Source organism: Microcebus murinus, chromosome X (assembly GCF_040939455.1).
Source record: "Microcebus murinus isolate Inina chromosome X, M.murinus_Inina_mat1.0, whole genome shotgun sequence".
NCBI classification, from domain to species: Eukaryota; Metazoa; Chordata; class Mammalia; order Primates; family Cheirogaleidae; genus Microcebus; species Microcebus murinus.
The window spans coordinates 70618390-70638263 of record NC_134136.1 but is presented as its reverse complement, the minus strand read 5'-3'; the positions used below and the strand labels follow the sequence as shown (position 1 = coordinate 70638263).

The 19874-nt window shown below is 37.9% G+C and overlaps 1 protein-coding gene across 2 annotated transcripts; it reads left to right on the top strand.

Moving 5' to 3' along the window:
• Positions 1-4437: 4437 nt before the first annotated feature.
• Positions 4438-13470, top strand: SLITRK4 (SLIT and NTRK like family member 4). 2 transcript variants are annotated; one of them, XM_012752704.2, is made up of 2 exons: positions 4438-4775; positions 9258-13470. In XM_012752704.2, exon 2 carries the CDS (start codon positions 9308-9310, stop codon positions 11819-11821), a length of 2514 nt encoding a protein of 837 aa, XP_012608158.1. In that variant the 5' UTR covers positions 4438-4775; positions 9258-9307; the 3' UTR covers positions 11822-13470. The 2 variants fall into 2 exon arrangements, with proteins under 2 accessions (XP_012608158.1, XP_012608167.1); XM_012752713.2 differs by lacking the exon at positions 4438-4775 and adding an exon at positions 5429-5580.
• The last annotated feature ends 6404 nt before the right edge of the window (positions 13471-19874 follow it).

The following is a 19874-nucleotide window of genomic DNA, read 5'->3' as shown; positions in this document are numbered from 1 at the left end:
TTTTGTAAAAAAAAATAAATAATGTTTTGCTGGCTAGGGACAACACTCTGTTTCCGAGGATAGAGTTGAAGATGGTAAAAACAGAAGGTTTCTCATCAACGTTCTGTCTCTCTGACAAAGCTTTAGTTGGTGTTATGGAACTTGTACAGCCCATGGGAGTAATTCTCACAGTAGATAGTTTAGCTATTAACTTATTTTTCATTTCATGATCTTTATTATCTTTGAGTTGTCTGAGGGCAGTTGAGCTTGTTTTGAAACCCTAATTTTTGACAGTGAAAGAGAAAGATTAGATTTCTCCAAGTTAGAGAATACACAAAAATAAAATGGGTAAACAGAATGGAGACAAAGTTATGTCAGCATCTGTAGCTTAGCAAAATAATATTCTAGACAATATAGGTGATAGTAGTGAGACATATGAACAAGTATTCATTAGGCACCAAAATTATAAAAATTATTGAAAATAACATCCCTCTTTATTATTCTTTTAGAAAGAATAATTTTTAAATGAGATACTACATGAAAAATTAGACAATGCCTGAAGTACACAGACTTTAATACATTCACTGCTGACACTTAAGTTTCTGAAAAGGATAAGTTACTAGATGTAAGATACAGAAGTCTTTGGTAAATGGAAGGTAGGTTAGTTGATATTATCTAATCAAATAATCAACTAATCTCACATTTTCCAATTCATTTGGTGTCATATTGGATAACAGCTCTTTTTTCTTACTTCTGCAATAAGTCTAGGGTTGAACACTACCGCTTTACATGCCTCCATTTGGCAATAGTGAAAGCAATTGTCCCTAACAAGTGACAATTGATAAATCATCACCGGTTCAGAATCAACTCAGGTATGAGTATTGAAAGAGCAGACTGGCTGGAAGAAGCCCACTATTGGCAAAGGGTAAAATAAGATTCAGGAGACCCTGTCTTGCACAATTGATGTGAATTGTTTTTCACATCTTTTATTGATTTATTATTGTGCTGAGTATCAATACTTAATATTTACAAACATTCATGCCTCAAGTACTTATCATTGGGAAATCTATTCTGCTTTCAAAGTTAAAAGTGCCCTGTGGAAAAGAAAATGTGAAGTAGCAAAAAGATCTCAGAGACCTGGGATCAAATCTTGACTGTCACTTACTGTATGATCTCAGACAAATTATTTAGCCTCTCTTAAACTCATTTAAGTATAATCCCTGTTCATAGAACTAAATGAAGTAACATTTGTAGGCAATGTGGGTAAGAAGAGGCTTTCATTAGATAGTAGTACTATTATATTATGATCTGGAAACTCCCTTTCAGCTCCTAAATTTCACAAAATTTGCAAAAATGAGCAATTAGAGCCAAATTTTTACATTGTATATTATCAAAAAAAGGTTCCATATGTAAAATATTTTTGTGAAATGCTACATGTCATGTCCCTTTTCCCTTCATAAATAAAAATTTATTTTAACATAATTAAATGTGTTGAGAAACCCCAAAATTTAAAAAAAAATACTTAGCTTTATGTAATCAAGGGTCTTTTAAACTTACTTGATTATGGAAACTCTCTTCCCAGATGATATATTAGCAACCTAAGAACTTTTTTGTATTCCACTTATAGAAATGCCAAGTTTGTAATTATTAAAATGCCAGAGTATAAATTAATCTTCAATATTAAAATAAACTGAAAGATCTGTGATAGGTAGATTCAAAATCTAAGGCTAATTTGATTTTAAATAGCAGCAAAACACAGCAGGATAAATGAGGAATACAATGAAACTGAAAAACCATTGACTAGGGTTAAGACATGTTGGCATCTTGGCCTTATAATTTTTATTGGTTGGTAGTGTTTTAATGGCTAAAACTGCCTTTGGAATAAGGCCATTCAACATTTTGTTGAAATTCCTGGTGCAGTTGTTTATTTGCCATGAAGGAGGGAGACGCAAAGTAGTCCTATGTACTATTTTTTGTATTCCTGAAAAGATAAGATTAAGTAGGGCAAGACATTTGGAGAAAAAGTGTGAGATTATTCCAAAACTCACAATATTTGCATTCATATATTTTAGGAAGAACAACAACTTTGTTTTTCTTTCAATTGCCATAAATAGTGCTGGGGATTTAACACTTTTATTTATTTATATATTTACTCCTTTTTTTAAGCTAGCAATTTCCCTTAGTTTACTATTTTTCTATATGGATGTCACCTGTAGTTGTAGGAAGTGGAATAGAGACTGCAGGAGTAAAGATTTGTTTTTTTTTTAATTACTTTAAAAGCAAAAGAAGCATAAAGCATGCAAGTTGTTACTTCTATGTCATTTTATGAGTGTCCACTTTATCTTTTCTAAGCAACAAAATATTTTAAAGCATTCATTTTAAAGAGTTGAATATTAATCACTGATAAGTTCTTAATAATATGAATTGTAATTTATTGATGCAATAGCTGCACTTGCTTTCAGATTTCTGTCTCCGTATCCATATGAAAAAGAACATTTCACAGTTATTACAGTTAAATATAGCCAAGTCTCAGAACAGCTTCTAAAGTTGAATAAAGATAAGCATTTAAATCATCTGATATTTACTATCCAAATCTGGCCTTTTCAGCTATTACAGTACTTTATATGCATTTATGTGCATTATATTTTCAGGTAAAATTTTTTGCTCATTCTACTGACTCTTGTTAACATTTATAGTGAAGGACAAACAATTCACCTATCCCGATAAAATATATTGTAGCTTTGTGAATATTTTGCATTTAGAATAAATGCCAACTTGTTTTGGTATCCATTACTGCTTTCAAATTGCATTATACAATATAATGTAAATGTGAGTTCTTAATTGGCAGGATCTGTTTTGTTCAAATGCACAACAGTACAGGGATTTTTGAACATACTGCAACTGTTACCTATGGAGGAAATACATTTCACCTTAGTAAGAGGAGGCTGCACAAGTACATATATTGTTATAGACAGATACTTTAGTGTTTCCTTTAGCAATGCTATTTATTTCATAATGGATTTCACATTGAATATTGCAAATTTTGCCATTGCTTCCCACTCAATTAGTGCCTCTAGGTTGTTTTTAAAGGAGAAGATGATATTTTTCAAGGCAATGGGGAAGGGGGGTGAGGAAAGAGTTCTTTATGAAAGATGCAATATTTACCATGGTCATAAAGAAATATGCTTATATACACATATCTCTTTAAATATTCATTTAAATATTATAAGTACATCTCTGTATACATGATGTGCCCAGCAAACATTTGCATGCATATAACTTGAAAGCAGCCTCATACAATGACAAAAATGAAAAACAAACCCATATATATGAATAGATATTACAGACAATATAGAAGTTAGGCCATATTCACAAATAATGTAATAATCCTTTGCCCATTATAATTTTTGCCTAGATTTGAGACCTTTAAACATCAACCAATTTTGATAAATATTTAACTGTAGAAGTTCAGGCAGATAGCCAAATTCTGGTTCCAAAGTTATTGCTAGTTTTAGCTTAAAGAGTTTTTTAATGTTTAAGCAAAAGCATTTCTGGATACTGGCTATACTCTATTGTGGCTAGTGTCACTGGAATTTTAATAAGTGAACTGGGTAAAACATGGGCTTTGAAGAAACTGGCCTGGCAGTATTATCAGAAATGTGGCAAAAGATGGGCTAATGTGAGTCCTAGGGAAATACTTCCCATTTATAACTTAGTTCTATTTACCTAAGGCCAGTTTATTCCCACAGACACAGGTAAAGAGAGAGAGTTGTTTTTCTTTGCCAAGCACCTACAAAAACAGCTAGGTTGGGGGAGGGGAGTAAAATGAATATTTTAGCCTTTACTTGTTCAGGAAACCAGGTATTTGAAATATATACATTACAGCAAAAGTAGGCCTGCCCCTCTCTCGCGGTTCATTTGCTTTCTCAACAAGCTTATTAACTAAATTACCCAACCGCATGGCGCTTGTTTGAACATTAGCCCTTTCTCAGAACATTCCTACTCTCTTGTGGAAGCACTAATATTAGTAACATGGGTAGAAGAGGCCTTAATGCACATGTTGGATTGACAGCCTCTGGATATTTGAGACTCAGCTGCTAAAGTCTCTTTGGTATACATTGAGGGGCTACTGAAGTGACTTTTCTTAGTCCATCTCCTCTCCCTCTCTCTGTCTCCAAGAGGGATCCAGTGGGGTCCCTTCCCCTTTCCTCTTCACAGTCCTTCCCGCACAGCCCCCACCCCACCCCCTCCTTTCTCTAATGACGCCCATCCACCACCCCCTTCCTCAACCAAAGTGCTCCACCCCCCACCCCCTGGTCACCACCAAATCCTGGAGAAGCGGAAAGCACACAATGCCTCCCTTATAGGGCTTTAGCTGGGAACTGGGCATGCTCAGTGGCCAAAGTACATTCTTTTTTTTCCTTTGGTCGCGAATGCGGCATCTCTTCCAGTCCCACACCTCTCTTTCCCCTACCCACCATCTATTCCCAATCCCCACCCCAAGCTCCAAAATCACCCCGCTTAACCCGTTCTGCGCCAAAGGCTTGTGGAGTTCTAGGGTGCGGAGAATTAACTCGTCTTCTCCTAATGCGGCTAAATAGTCTCACTTTGGGCGAAAGCCTCACACTTTTACCTTAAAGCCCCAGGCCCCTTAATGAGCAGACAGGTAGGAGGAGTGCGAATACTACTGGATCCCAGGAAACCGATCACAAGATCACAAGAAGGCTCCATCCAGGTTCGCACGCCACCAAGTATTCCAGGAGCCCTGTGTTCTGCGGGGTGACAATTAGCCAAAGGTACTGTACCGGTGATACAAAATCCAAGTGTGATTGTTGCATTTGAATGTCATTGTTGTTGACTCACCCCTCCAGCATCCTGGAATTATTCAATTCCTCATAGACTCCAGGACCCTATCTTCCTCCCTTGGCTCCCCTCCCCCAGGCTCTCAAATGTTTCTTTGGCTTTCCCTGGATTCTTGGTTGCTCTCTCAAAGGAACGCCCCGTGTGTGTGCGTGTGTGTGTGTCTGTGTGTTTTCCTTCGTTCTTAGGGGAATGAGGGAGAAGAAAGGACTCGAGTCTGCGTGTATGTGATAGGGAGGATGGAGGCAAGAGCTCCTGCATTAGAGGACTGGGGTCTCTACTCAAGGAAAGGGGGTCGTTCCTCCCTAGGGGATGCTTTAGGCAAAAAGAGGGGGCGGACACAGAGGGGAAAGCGCGATGTCTTTCTCCGTGCGTGCGTAGAAGAGAAATCAAGTGGGGATGTCTGGGTGGGGGACAAGGGGTCAGGAATGTGCAGGAGGTCGAAATGGTTCGGTGTCCGAAGGGAGGGGGCTGCCTGTGTGCTGAGGGGCGGGGGCGGGGATTAGGCGCGTGTATGTAAAGGTGCAGCCAGCGTGCTAGGATCTGGGTGCGCGCGCAGTGTCTGGCCGGGTGCACGCGCGCGCGCCACTGCCCGCCTGCTCGCCTGCTAGGGCTGCTCAGTGGCTTTGACAGGCGAGCCAGCGCGGAGGAACCCTATCCTGGACCACTTAGAGACCATCGTGGAAACTGCAGCGTGGGTCACGGCGTGGCGGGCTCTGCAAAAGACGACAGGCTCCAGAGGTGGGTGAATTTCCAGCGGGGGCTGCGTGAACTGCACCAACATGCACGCTGCCTCTTCCTCCATCGGCTTGGCAGCGTGTGTGTGTGTGTGTGTGTGTGTGTGTGTGTGTGTGTGTGTGTGTGTGTTCGTGCGCGCGCATGGGCGGAGGGGACAGGTAGCTTATTATTTTTAGTTTGAATCATGTTAGTTTGGGGATGGTTCAGTGGACAAAGTGGCCGTGGTGGCTAACCCGCCCCCCATCTCCTACTTGCATGTCCATGGCGAGGTCTCATGTCCCTGAGAACTGGAAAGAATACGGATGTCCTTGGCATCCTTGCCCCCCCAGGCGGCCGGGGCGGCAGGGAAAGTGTCGTGGTCCCTGGTGACTCGGGCTGTCGGGGCCGCTGCGCTGGGCTTGGCTTTGTTTTCTGTGCCCCACTCGCAAGCGCTCTCCGTGGACGTGGATCTAGGGCTCTGGGTAGTGGCCCGTGAGCTGGTTGGAGATTGCTGGCATCCGGCAAAACTGGGAATACAAGAGGAGGAACCGGTGGATAACTCCAAAAGCCCTGCAAACCCGGGCGAGCGCTGGTTGCGCGACTTTGCAACGTGCCTAAATGTTGAGCTGATTTCTGGCTTGGTAGAGCAGTATTATGTAGCTGGCCAGGGGACCAGGAGTGGGGGGTGGGAGTGACAAGGGGGAGCCTGGGTCGCTGCTCGCGGGCACAGAGCCATGGGGTCACTCTGCCTGTGGCAGGCTGGGGTCAGTGACGCCCTAGTGTCATCGTCCTCCAGGCCTGAATTGATCATCTCTTCCTCCTCACCACACGCCTGGGTCTAGAGAGGCAGACTGAAACTCAGGCAGCTGCCCCTTGTGGGATGAGAGCACGCGGAGAAATGTGTGTGCAGCGGGGCTGAAGGCCCCAGCGATATCCCACGCGGTACCCCGCCTCCTTCACCCATTTCGCTAGGCTGCTGCTCAGGCCCGGGACCCAGGAGGGGGCTGCGCACCGGCTCCGGGCACCAGGATGCGGCAAAGCAATGCGGTACGCACCAGCGACCCCTCTAAGCAGCGTCGTCACCAGCCCGAGGTAGCGCACTGCACTAGGGGCAGCAGTGGCCGAGTCTTTCCGAAGACCCCCTCCACTCCCACCCTAGCCTGAGGCGGGCCAGCGGGATTTTTTCCTAAGTGAGCTCCAGAGGAGCCACCTCAGCCTATCATCCCCCGCCCTCCGCCCATCAGTGGTCTGCCCCTGGCAGGCCAGCTCTCTACCCTTCAGCACCGCTCAGCCCCCTGCTCCTCACCATGCCAGGCAAAGCACTGGGGTGGATGTGGGATTTGTGCAGTCTTGGCTGGCCCTGGGAGCAGATTGTCTTGCTGGGGGGTGGGGGGAGAGACTGCTCTCAGCCCACTAAGAGAAGGCTGTTGATACCCAACTCTTACTTTGTGGGTTTTTTCTTTGCTTTTGCTTTTTTCCCCCTGATTTTTAAATGTACATGTTTCACTGGTACCACATGGATGTGCGGTTTCTTTCACATACGTTCAGTGCCCCTTTTAACCCTCTGTCTACCTCCTTTCTCCAAGCCCTTTTTTCTTTCTTTCTCCACTTCTCCATGGTCTCTTGCCCTTGCAGTGCCTCTTTACCACTGTCTCCTTGGCGGACTATTTCTCTCCCTCGCCTGCTCCTTCAGCTGCTTGCAGCTTCCTCTGTTTCAGAAGAGCTGTATTTGGAAACTTCATAGCTTGTCCTTGGGCTTTTTTCTCCCTTCCTCCTTAAAGTACAAATTATGAGGGGAAGGACATCTCCTTATGCGTTTTCACATTTGTTGTTTTTTCTGGTTCCTGTTTTTGTACTGAATTTGGATTATTCTGATTTTGTTTTGTTTGGTTTTGTTTTGTTTTGATTTTTAGTTTGGTTGCCTTTTGGTTTCTTTGCTTTTGGGTGGGAGGTGGTGATGGTTAACAACAAGAAATGACTCAACTAGATCAAAATAGCTGTTGAAAACCGCATCCATAGCTAGGGAAAAAAGATCAAGAAATTTGGTTTCACAATGAAAGTTGGTTTAGGTGATGTCATACTTAACAATTATGACTTCTTTTTGCAGTGCCAATCATGCTGACATGGTGAATAGGGGAAATTCACATCTATATGGCAGCCAAATAGCATTTCAGCATTGTCCACTGCATTCTGAACCAAACTACTTAAAATGCAAATCCTCTTGGGTCCCAGCTAATGGATTGTCTACCTTGAGACATGTTCATTTTTACCACTAGCTGATTCCTCTTGGGCAAAATAAGCAAAGGAGTTTCTGTGTGACACTTCTTTCTTTGCATAATTCTCTCATTGTGGGTTTCTGGGTATTTTGTTTATTTAATTAATATTTGGTGGTAACCATATTGAAATTGCATCATCTTCCCATTCATGATTGAAAAGACTCATATTGCTAAAATTGCATCAATAACATGCAATCTGTGTTCTGTTTAATCTGTTCCGTGTAGCATTGTATATATTTGTGTATGTATGCAGTATTTAAGGAGTTGGCTACAACAGGATAATTTGCTAAGCATTAAACTCTACCAACAAGTGATTATTTGTTTATAGACAAGGACATGGGATGGTAATATTGGGGAGCGGATGGATGTTTGGAAACTGAACAAACAAAAATGTGCTATACTGAATGTGTCTGATGGTGCAGATAAAGCTACTCAAAGACTGTAGTGTGTGAACTCCTCTTCCTCAGCAGTTGCAGTCTGTGGTCAAAGTGAAGGAGACAAGCATTTAAGACAAGAATCAGTGGGGCCCGGATTCAAAATGGCAAATAAAGGGATGGGAGAGGGCCAGGCAGGCAGGACAGCCAGTTCTGGGGATGGAAAGGCTAACTGGAGATCAGGTAAGCAGTGCAGGAGCAAGCAGTTTCCTCTCCTGCCTTCAGAAAACCAAAGACAAAAGGCTTTCTCCCCCCTCTTTGAGAGGTAACTGACAGGGAACTAGATATTGTTTGTTTACCAGAAAATAAAATGTGGCCATCTCCTACTCAGTTGTTTTTATAGAATCCTACGGAGTCAACTGTGCTTTTGAAGACAGAAGTTTACAGGAGTAAACTGATTCATAGCAATGAGTTTACCTATGGACCTGAAGCTTAGGCAAATATGTTCCCAGGTCACCTTCCCTTGGTGTTTGAATCATCCCCTCTACAGCAACCCAATCCTCCGTTGAACCCTTGGCTCTAATATCTTCTCTACGCAGCTTCTCTATCTAGCTGAAGCCCAGAGAATAAATATCCACTAATTGAATGTCATTGTGGTACAAACTACATGGCATATTTGCTGGTCTGGGGTCAGTCACTTGAATTGCAGATAGAAAGTTTAAGGTTCATATTCAAGGGCATAGTTTGATGATCCAGGTCGAAAAACATATTTTCAAATTGTTAAGGTTTAAGCATGACTAATATTTTTTCCTATTGTTCATTGTGTGTTCTGCACATGTAAATTTTGTATAAACTATGGGTTTGGAAAATAAAATGTATGGCAGTTTGTGGTGGTTATTATTGTTTGACTGAGTGAGAACATTTGGAATTTTGGGTGCCTTAAAAATACTATGCTAATAATTATTGGGATGTGTTCACTATGATATGATTTAAACACCAATAATTTTTTAAATAATGACCATTGAAAAAATGTTTTCTTTTTATTTTTTAGATTATTTCTCTTTATTCAGAAGCATAAAGTTGTTTGCTGATTGCAAGAAGATGTTTCTTTGGCTTTTTCTGATTTTGTCAGCCCTGATTTCTTCAACAAATGCTGATTCTGACACATCGGTGGAAATTTGCAATGTTTGCTCCTGTGTGTCAGTTGAAAATGTGCTCTATGTCAACTGTGAGAAGGTTTCAGTCTACAGACCAAATCAGCTGAAACCACCTTGGTCTAATTTCTATCACCTCAATTTTCAAAACAATTTTTTAAATATCCTCTATCCAAATACATTCTTAAATTTTTCACATGCAGTATCCCTGCATCTGGGAAATAATAAACTGCAGAACATTGAGGGAGGAGCCTTTCTTGGGCTTAGTGCATTAAAGCAGTTGCACTTGAACAACAATGAATTAAAGATTCTCCGAGCTGACACTTTCCTTGGCATAGAGAACTTGGAGTATCTCCAGGCTGACTACAATTTAATCAAGTATATTGAAAGAGGAGCCTTCAATAAGCTCCACAAACTGAAAGTTCTCATTCTTAATGACAATCTGATTTCATTCCTTCCTGATAATATTTTCCGATTCGCATCTTTGACCCATCTGGATATACGAGGAAACAGAATCCAGAAGCTCCCCTATATCGGAGTTCTGGAACACATTGGCCGAATTGTCGAATTGCAACTAGAAGATAACCCTTGGAACTGTAGCTGTGATTTGTTGCCTTTAAAAGCTTGGCTGGAGAACATGCCATATAATATTTACATTGGAGAAGCTATCTGTGAAACTCCCAGTGACTTATATGGGAGGCTTTTAAAAGAAACCAACAAGCAAGAATTATGCCCCATGGGCACAGGCAGTGATTTTGATGTACGCATCCTGCCTCCGTCTCAGCTGGAAAATGGCTACACCACTCCTAATGGTCACACTACCCAAATATCTTTGCACAGATTAGTGACCAAACCCCCCAAAACAACAAATCCTTCCAAGATCTCTGGAATCGTGGCAGGCAAAGCCCTCTCCAACCGCAATCTCAGTCAGATTGTGTCTTACCAAACAAGGGTACCTCCTCTTACACCTTGCCCAGCACCTTGCTTTTGCAAAACACATCCTTCAGATTTGGGACTGAGTGTGAACTGCCAAGAGAAAAATATACAGTCCATGTCTGAATTGATACCGAAACCTTTAAATGCCAAGAAGCTGCATGTCAATGGCAATAGCATCAAAGATGTGGACGTGTCAGACCTCACCGAGTTTGAAGGACTGGATTTGCTCCATTTAGGCAGCAATCAAATTACAGTGATCAAGGGAGATGTATTCCACAATCTTACTAACTTACGCAGGCTGTATCTCAATGGCAATCAGATCGAAAGACTCTATCCTGAAATATTTTCAGGCCTTCATAACCTGCAGTATCTGTATTTGGAATACAATTTGATTAAGGAAATCCTTGCAGGCACCTTTGACTCCATGCCAAATTTGCAGTTACTGTACTTAAATAATAATCTCTTAAAGAGCCTGCCCGTTTACATTTTTTCTGGAGCACCCCTTGCTAGACTGAACCTGAGGAACAATAAATTCATGTACCTTCCTGTCAGTGGGGTCCTCGACCAGCTGCAGTCACTTACACAGATTGATTTGGAAGGCAATCCATGGGACTGTACTTGTGACTTGGTGGCATTAAAGCTGTGGTTGGAGAAGTTGAATGATGGTATTATAGTGAAAGAACTGAAATGTGAGACACCTGTTCAGTTTGCCAACATTGAACTGAAGTCCCTCAAAAATGAAATTTTATGTCCCAAGCTTTTAAATAAGCCATCTGCACCATTCACAAGCTCTGCGCCTGCCATTACATTCACCACCCCATTGGGTCCCATTCGAAGTCCTCCTGGTGGCCCAGTGCCTCTGTCTATTTTAATCTTAAGTATCTTAGTGGTCCTCATTTTAACTGTGTTTGTTGCTTTTTGCCTTCTTGTTTTTGTCCTGCGACGCAACAAGAAACCCATGGTGAAGCATGAAGGCCTGGGGAATCCTGAGTGTGGCTCCATACAGCTGCAGCTAAGGAAGCATGACCACAAAACAAATAAAAAAGATGGACTGAGCACAGAAGCTTTCATTCCACAAACTATAGAACAGATGAGCAAGAGCCACACCTGTGGCTTGAAAGAGTCAGAAACCGGGTTCGTGTTTTCAGATCCCCCGGGACAGAAAGTCATTATGAGAAATGTTGTTGACAAGGAGAAAGATTTATTGCACATGGATACCAGGAAGAGATTGAGCACAATTGACGAGCTGGATGAATTATTCCCTAGCAGGGATTCTAACGTGTTTATTCAGAATTTTCTCGAAAGCAAAAAGGAGTATAATAGCATAGGTGTCAGTGGCTTTGAAATCCGTTATCCAGAAAAACAACAAGACAAAAAAAACAAGAAGTCACTGATAGGTGGCAACCACAGCAAAATTGTTGTGGAGCAAAGGAAGAGTGAGTATTTTGAACTGAAAGCAAAACTTCAGAGTTCCCCCGACTACCTACAGGTCCTTGAGGAGCAAACAGCTTTGAATAAGATCTAGGTCATGCAATCTTACTTCATACAGAGGACATTTATTTAATGATGAAAGTGCCTTTTGTTGACTTCAAACTTCCAAATACTATATTATCAATAGGCATAGAGGCAGGTGTTTCCAAGGGTGTCTCATTAACTGTAGCTGCAAAGATGTGTCTAGTAGAAGAGAATTCCCTTAATGGATTTTACTACATAAAACCTATACTGTGGAGTCCTGTGGGGATACTGCAAACTCTATTGCCAAAGGGATGCTTTATACACATAATACATGGAATTTAACCTCAAGAGGCAAATCTGTTTTGTGCCCCAATGCAAAACCTTCGTTTCTTTGTCCTTTGTAAAGTAAACTCAAGAAAACTGGTACCAGTGTTTGTACCTCAGCTGGGTCCTTCATCTTGCATGTTGATTGAGTTGGTGGAACTGGAATAATCCTTTTGATTTGTGGCATTGTAACAACTCTGTGTAAAGATTATCTGAAAAGTAAAAAAAAAAAAAAAAAAAGCATGCAAAGAGAGAACATTCAATAGTATTTGTAAATTGATAAACTTTATGGCCTGCATCTTGAAACTGCTGGATTTATGTTAAATTGTGCAAATACTTGTTTAAAGTATAACATGCATTACATAACTATAAAATAAATCTGAACACCTTAAGCATTACCTGTCTATACATAAAAACTAAAAGGGACAAAATAACGTGAGTTAACTACCGTTTGTGGTGATCAGAAGAAATACATGATATTTATCAGAATTAAATGTGGCTCAAATTAAACTAACACTAGAATTTGTTCTCAGTTATGTAAAATACCCACAATCCTTAAAGGTTGTCGAAAATTAGCGAAGTGCTTACCGTGTGAGCGCACCCAAAGCTATTTTTGTAACATATTTCATATTTATGAAGTACTTTGTATACTAAATAGGAAAGATATGTACTCCTTAATATGTATTTAATATGCCTGACTTGTTTCCTGATCACAGTCAATGTATCAGTAGGTATAAATTTAGATAGAAAAAAATATACTAAACTAAAACCGAGGCTTATGTGTACAGAAATATTCTGGATTTTGTGATCAGGTATAATTTAAAAATAAGAAAATCAAAAAACAAAGGAACAAAAATACACACACAAAAAAATAAACAGTTCTGTGCTATTCTTGTGAATTTAGCATATTACCTTCAGATTTGTTACCAATTGTGCATTTAAACTAGGTTCCTTAGTTTTATAGTATTGTGTCTGGGGCAGTTGTTATTTGCCATCAGTTGTCTTGCTTTTTAAGATTCTATGAGCTTAATTCAAATAGTTTTCACTACAAGTATTTAAAAAAATAATGAATAAGGTTAATAATTATATCTTGTATACATCAATATCCTGTTCTTTCTATAATAATAATAATTATTATTATTATTCTGACTACTATGAGATAATCTAGTAGAACTGTAAACACTATGGTAATCTTGGCTGTCAAAGCCACTGTAAAATGCTTGCATTGATCTCAGATGAGTTCACAGTCTACAACTACAAATGATATGCCCCTGTGTTTGCTTGTGCTGTTAAGTTCTATGTCAAAATTGGTCAAAGGAATGAAGCATTTGAGAATGGGTGACGTATAAAGATTTGGAGGAGCTCCTGGATATCCAGAAACACGTTGCCTTTTTGGCCTGCATATATATATATATATATATATATATATATATATATAAACACACACACATGTGTGTGTGAGAGTGTGTGTGTGTTCCATCTCTTAAATTACTGTGTTAATCAGTAAGATAACCAAGAAGGTAAACAGACATTTTTCATGAATTTCAAATGGCATATGTTTTGGTGCAGCTTCTAAAATGATATTATGGCTAAAGTTGTAATAGCAGTCCCTTTATTAATCACTAATTTCAGGGCTTTATGTGTTTGTTCCAAGATAAAACAAAACAAAACAAAACAAAACTTTGACATTCTTGGAGAGGTGAGTGTGTGTCTGTGTGTGTGTGTGCGTGTATGTGTTTGGGTATATATTCATATATAGAGATAATTTGGAGATTTTTTAATAGCAAAAAGGTATCCATATGTATGTGCCGGTGCTCTTAAAACTTTAATGTGTAATTTTAATTTTCATGACAATGTCTGTGAAAACTTTATATGAATATAACAAATCCAAACAAATAATTGCTTTTTGATCTTGAAAAAGCAAGGTGTGTGCTCAACAGCTTTTGTTCACCTACAATTTCATAAGGACTTTTAATATGCCATTACCATGCATACATGCATCCATGAATTAAAGGGCTTCTAATGCATACTGACAGGATAAAGATGCAAAGGCTTCAAAGAAAATGTTTTAGTTTATCCTGTCAATAAAGTATGGATTGAGTGATCTTAAATAAACACTTATATGAGAGGAACCAGAAAGCCCCATCCATGCTTTGGGAATAATAGGTCATTGGGATAATGCCTTTTATTCAGTGTGGGGATGCTTTGAAGATGTTTCAAGGTTTCTACAGAAATGTCAATGGCAAGAGTACCTGTCACCATCTTAAAGCTTGCTGTAGGATATCTCATACTCTTCTACTAAAAGGTATAAATGTCCAACTTTTTAAAAACAAGTAATTTAAATGTACGTGGTTATTTGGAGATCCTAATTATAATTGACAGTAACAAATCCTTGGTTAAGGCTAATATAGTTTCCTTAACTAAAGTCATTGTGCCTACATTCTACAGTGTATACTATTTTACACCTGTCTCTCATTAGTTTTACATGTACACTTTATGATAATGTAGTTAGGCATAAGTTCTGAGTTGAGTACAAGAACAGTTAAAATACTGTATCTACATTTTGTTGGCTTCAACTGTAACCTTGATGTTAGTTTAACCCCTTGAGGTATAAGGTGTACATCAGTATGGCATTTTTAGCAGAACTTTGATTCAAAACTAGAAAATCCAAGGAGTGCCCATTTCTACTGTGGTCTGACACATCATGGCCTTCTTGGCATTATACTCATGTGTATGGACTATGTTAGAAAGGTTGTAAAGAAATTTAGATCTCATGAAATCAGTGGCGGGGTTGAGACAATATATTGTGTCCGTGTAATATAAATCAAGTTTTAAATTATTTTTTTATGAAATCAATAAAGATGATTCAATTCTTTAAAAGTAAATCTTTGTGTAATTTTATGAGAAAGCAGCTATTAAAGTATAGTGATTCAAGTCTATAAGGCAATTTATATTCTATATTTAGTTTTTCATTCTGAATAATAAACAATAAATATATCAATTAGAAAGTCATTTAAGGTCATCTTTCTTTCATTGCTTTTTTTTAAAACATTTAATTTTTTTAAGCCATAAGGATGCAAAAATTATACAGGGCATGGCCTCATGAGTAACATCAACCAGTATTGAAAATATCAAAACGTGTCTAGAAATGTGTGGTGGTAATATTAATCTAAAATATCTTTCGCATGATTTGTACATTGACATCATATGATACAAGGCACATTGAGGTTTTTGTTGTTGTTGTCGCATCCAAAGAGTTGGGGAGAAAATATATTAAAAATGTATTTATAATCACTATTTTCAAATAAATAAAATACATTGTATTGTTTTACCCTGATTTGATTCTTAATATTTTAGGTTAGTTTATGAGACCAAAATCAAGTATTGCTATAAAAACGCTAATGTAAATCACAGAAAAGAACTGTTTTAATGAATTTTGTTTGCTTTTAATAACATCAAGGTATTAGAGAAAATTTATTAAATGCCATTTTTATGGAAGTATTAATAAAATTGTTTGCTACAATGGTATTTCTGAAGCCACAGTTTGTTAAATATGTTTCTTTCCATTATTTTTCAGAAGAAATAAAGTAGTAGCCAAAGTGATCATTTCACCCAGATATGAGGGTACGATATATAGCTTTAGAATACTGTTTGTATCCAACTTAATTGCTAAGTCTCTGTTAAAAGATGCTTTCTTTACAAACATTTTTGCAATCTGTGTTCCTTCCCACTGACAGCCCCTCTGGAGAATAGTCAGACAGTGCCAAGATCAACATGCTTTGATTCTTGGCCATTCTCATTAATCAGTTAGACACGGACATAACTTCAAATAAGCAAATACTAGTATTCAATCTTAACTATCCACTTAAATACTTTTAGAAAACCTTCTATATTCCATGATCAGCTTGACTGGTTATGGGTTAGTTATCCATTTATGGGTGAATTGTGATTATTATTTGTTTCTTTTAAAGATGACCAAAATTATCAGTCTGTCACTTTACCATAGTTACTATGGTTGATGAAAATGAACCAATTGCATTATGGTTAATTTGAAGTCAAAAAAGCATATAAACAGACTGTATTAACCAATAAAGTGAATTTAAGTCACGTTTACTTAGAGGAAGAGAAGATACAAACAGAGAGAATATAAAGATTGTTGTGGCCTTACATGTATATGTAGCTGTACTTATGGTGTCAACAATATAGATAGAATATATAAGTACTTTTGGACTAAATACCTTATGCATCCCAGGAAATACTTCAAGAGATTGTGTTATTTTAGTTCTTTATGAGTACTGAGCGCAAGGCTTTGGGTTCCAGCCACTCTGTTATATAGACAAGTGGCATCAAATCAAGGTTTGGTCTCATTTCCAGTGCTCATCCAATTAGTGACTGTGGTCAGATGGGCTAAAGTAATATACTCTTTGTGGCTTCACCTACTAGGAATAACTGGTGATATATATTAAGTTCACCTGATATTTATTAACCTTCAATTTAGGATTTCCTGGATATCTGTTATTTGTTAAATTAAAAGCAAATAAGGGCATTATTTGAAACCTTAAAATTTGTACCCCCATAATATGCTGAAATAAAATAAAAAGCAAATAGTAGGTCAAATGAATTTTAACAATTTATTTTGCACAAAGCTGCCCTTAACCTAATTTTGAATTTCATTTTGTTTTATTTATTTCATGTCTTTTTAGCTTTTACTAATTAGCATGATTGTGTTTAAAAGGGAAAATCAAGGATGAGAATCTGTGTTGTCCATCTTATATGAAATACTGTGATTTTTTAATTTTTTAAAAATTATTTTAACCTGTAGTTCATATATCTACAGAGGGAAAATAAAGTAGGCCTCTGAGACACTTTAATACTTTGGGCCAAATGATTTATATTGAGAATAAAAAGATTCAAACTTCTCATTAATTCATAATTAACAGATTCATCGACTATATAACCCAGAAACAGGAGAGAATCACTCAACCCTCCATATTAGCTTACTTTTGTAGACACTGCCTAAGTAGAAATAGAAACTCTGGTAATTCAAATATAGCAAAAATGTCAAATTGCTTGTTTAACTTAAAAAGCTCATGAACCAGGCCTTCAGAGAAATAATGTCAATATGTAATGAATAAACATACAATATCACTTTTAAGTTAGCTGTATGAAGGAAATAGTCTTTGCAAGTTCCTGAATGATATATTTCTTCTAGTTGGCACCTCACAAATACTAGATCATGTTAGATGCTGCTAGACAACAGCCTAAAAGGAAGACATGTTGTGTAGTTGATATTGCTCATGGAAGCGTTTGAAAATAATAGTAAGCTCTGTTCTCCCTACAAAGAATTGTGATGTATATTTCCATCATTGTTTCATGTAAACTGAACCATTGTGGTAAAATTCTGGAGTTGATATACAGTAACTTTAATGCTGTTTTCACAAATAAAAGTCTTATAGGCCACCTTTGTAGCCACTCAGTGTGTTTATTAGTGCGAAATTAGTAAAGCTCAAGTGCAAAAAGAAATACAAATAATCTATTTTTTTAGCTGATGCAGTCATTATATTAATTTACAAGGATAGTTCAGGTCTACCTACATACATACACATATGTACAGAGGAGAGAGAATAATACATGCAAATAGTGAATTATGCACAAACAAAATTATCTAGTTGATATAAACAAATAAAATATTTCTGTCTTGATTATCTGAATTTTTCAAATCAAATTGGGTATTGGGGACCAAATGATAATTTTTTGGTTTTTTGCTTTCACCTTAAATTTAAACATGACCACTGTGTCATATGCAGTAGAAAATAGGCCCAGCTTATTTCCCAGTACTCCCTTGGGTTTCAGTTCTGTCTTTTGCTTTGAGGATTTTGATTTTGTTTATTTGTTAACTCTTTCATCCTTATCATACTCAGTCTATAAGCTTACTAAATTTATGGTGCTGTGTGCAGTTTCCAGGCAACCAGCCATGGCACAAATCAGTGCTGCTTCTGCCTTTCACAAACCTTATTCAAAGAGCCATGTAGAGGCATCTAGACCCAAAACAAAGAATCCCAGGGTGAAGATTTGATTAAAAATTATTGAAATATGTGAGTTTTTTTAAAAAAAGGAATAGTGGGTTGAAAATTATGACTGAATATTTCTGTAAGTTAAAATCCAGAAGGATAAGGACAAAACAGTATTAAGAGAAAAGTTTACATAGATGAAACTCCAGAACCAAATCACTGAAAAAGAATCATGATAAAATATGTTAAAACTTAGACTTCTTTCTCCTTAATCTCTATTCTTCCTTTATTTCTTTTAAATTGATATGAAATCTAAGCTTTGTCAACACAACATTAGCAATTGATAGTTTTTACAGAATTCGCTGGTCAATTAAAACATCTAGTTACCTTTGCAGCCTCATGGAATTTTTTCCTTGGTTGACTGACATCATGGACTGACTGATTGGCAAGCCTTCCTGATACAGTTTTACCTGTTAAAAAATGATAAGTAGAATTTCTGTTTAATGAGAATAGAAGTTGAAGCATTCATATTACACAAAAGCATCATAATAGGGAGCAAAATATATTAGTACAAACATTTGAGTTTCTAATCTTGTGATAAAAAGCAGCTAAGCTTTTTGGTTTCTTTTCAGAAATCTTATTTCAACAAAAATTATCAAGTACCTATTTCAGATACCATTTCCTGTACAAACCCTTAGGAAATCGTGTATCTGCCATGGATCCCCTTGCTCCATAGCTGGATGTGTGATATTTGCCAAGTCCTCCCTGCTGGAAATTTTTCCCTTCTGCTGATACACACAGCCAACACTCTCTATGGCATGGACTGGCTTAGGGAGAATGTTTTTCACTGTTGTTTGGTAGTTATTGACAATACACACAAAAAAGCTCAGATTCTAGGTCCAAATGTATGTTCCCTATTGTAATATTACCACACTAGAGAGTATTTCAGTTGTGTAATTCCACGTTATATCTTTGTTTCTGTTCATCAGTTATCCTCCAGTTCACTGAAGCTACTAGTTGTTTTATTCATTGCTTTCATTCAAAGTAGAAGCTAATCTCCCTTTTGGAAACTCAGTTATTTATGGAAAAAAAATTACACTTCTGTTTGTCTATTTTATTCTATATCTTCTAGAAATATAGAAAATTTAGTACAGCAAGTGATAGATTTATAAAGAAACCCTGCTGACACAAAGATAATTATGAGATGGCAGAGATATCAGAAAAATGTCAATTTCAGGAAGATAGTTCTTATGTTTTAGATGTCTTTGCATTAGAATCAGAATGCAATGCCTTAGCTTGTGAGCTGGACCCAAAGAAATCAGTTTTCACTCTGGTACCCCTGCAATAACTAGAGAAATATATTATTGTTGAAATGTGAGCAGGTTTGCCATGCATTGCCATAAACATGGCTATTATTTTCTTCTTTCACTCTCTACTTTAGAAAATAGTCATTTTCTCAGATTTGGCACAGCTGCTGAAATCCTGCTGTATCAGTTCTCACCATGAAAATTCACGAAGCATTTTTTTCTATATGTAACTAAGCAGTTACACAGAAATTGTATTGGAAACTGGATAAAACTGTCAGGATTAAGAAGAGAATTAGTGTGTCCTTAAGAAAAGAGGGCTTTTAAGACAACCAAAATACAGGCATTTTGTTAAAATTACATCACAGTAGACCACCTCCCTTTGAACCTTTGTAGCTTTCAATGTGTGCATTATATGGGGAACAGGATTCAGTTCATAGGCAACATTTCTACTCTCTACTCAGTCTTCTTGGCTGCCTAGGCT

Coding starts and splice junctions, on each gene's coding strand:
- SLITRK4 (XM_012752704.2), top strand. CDS start 9,308: ATGTTTCTTTGGCTTTTTCTGATTTTGTCAGCCCTGATTTCTTCAACA.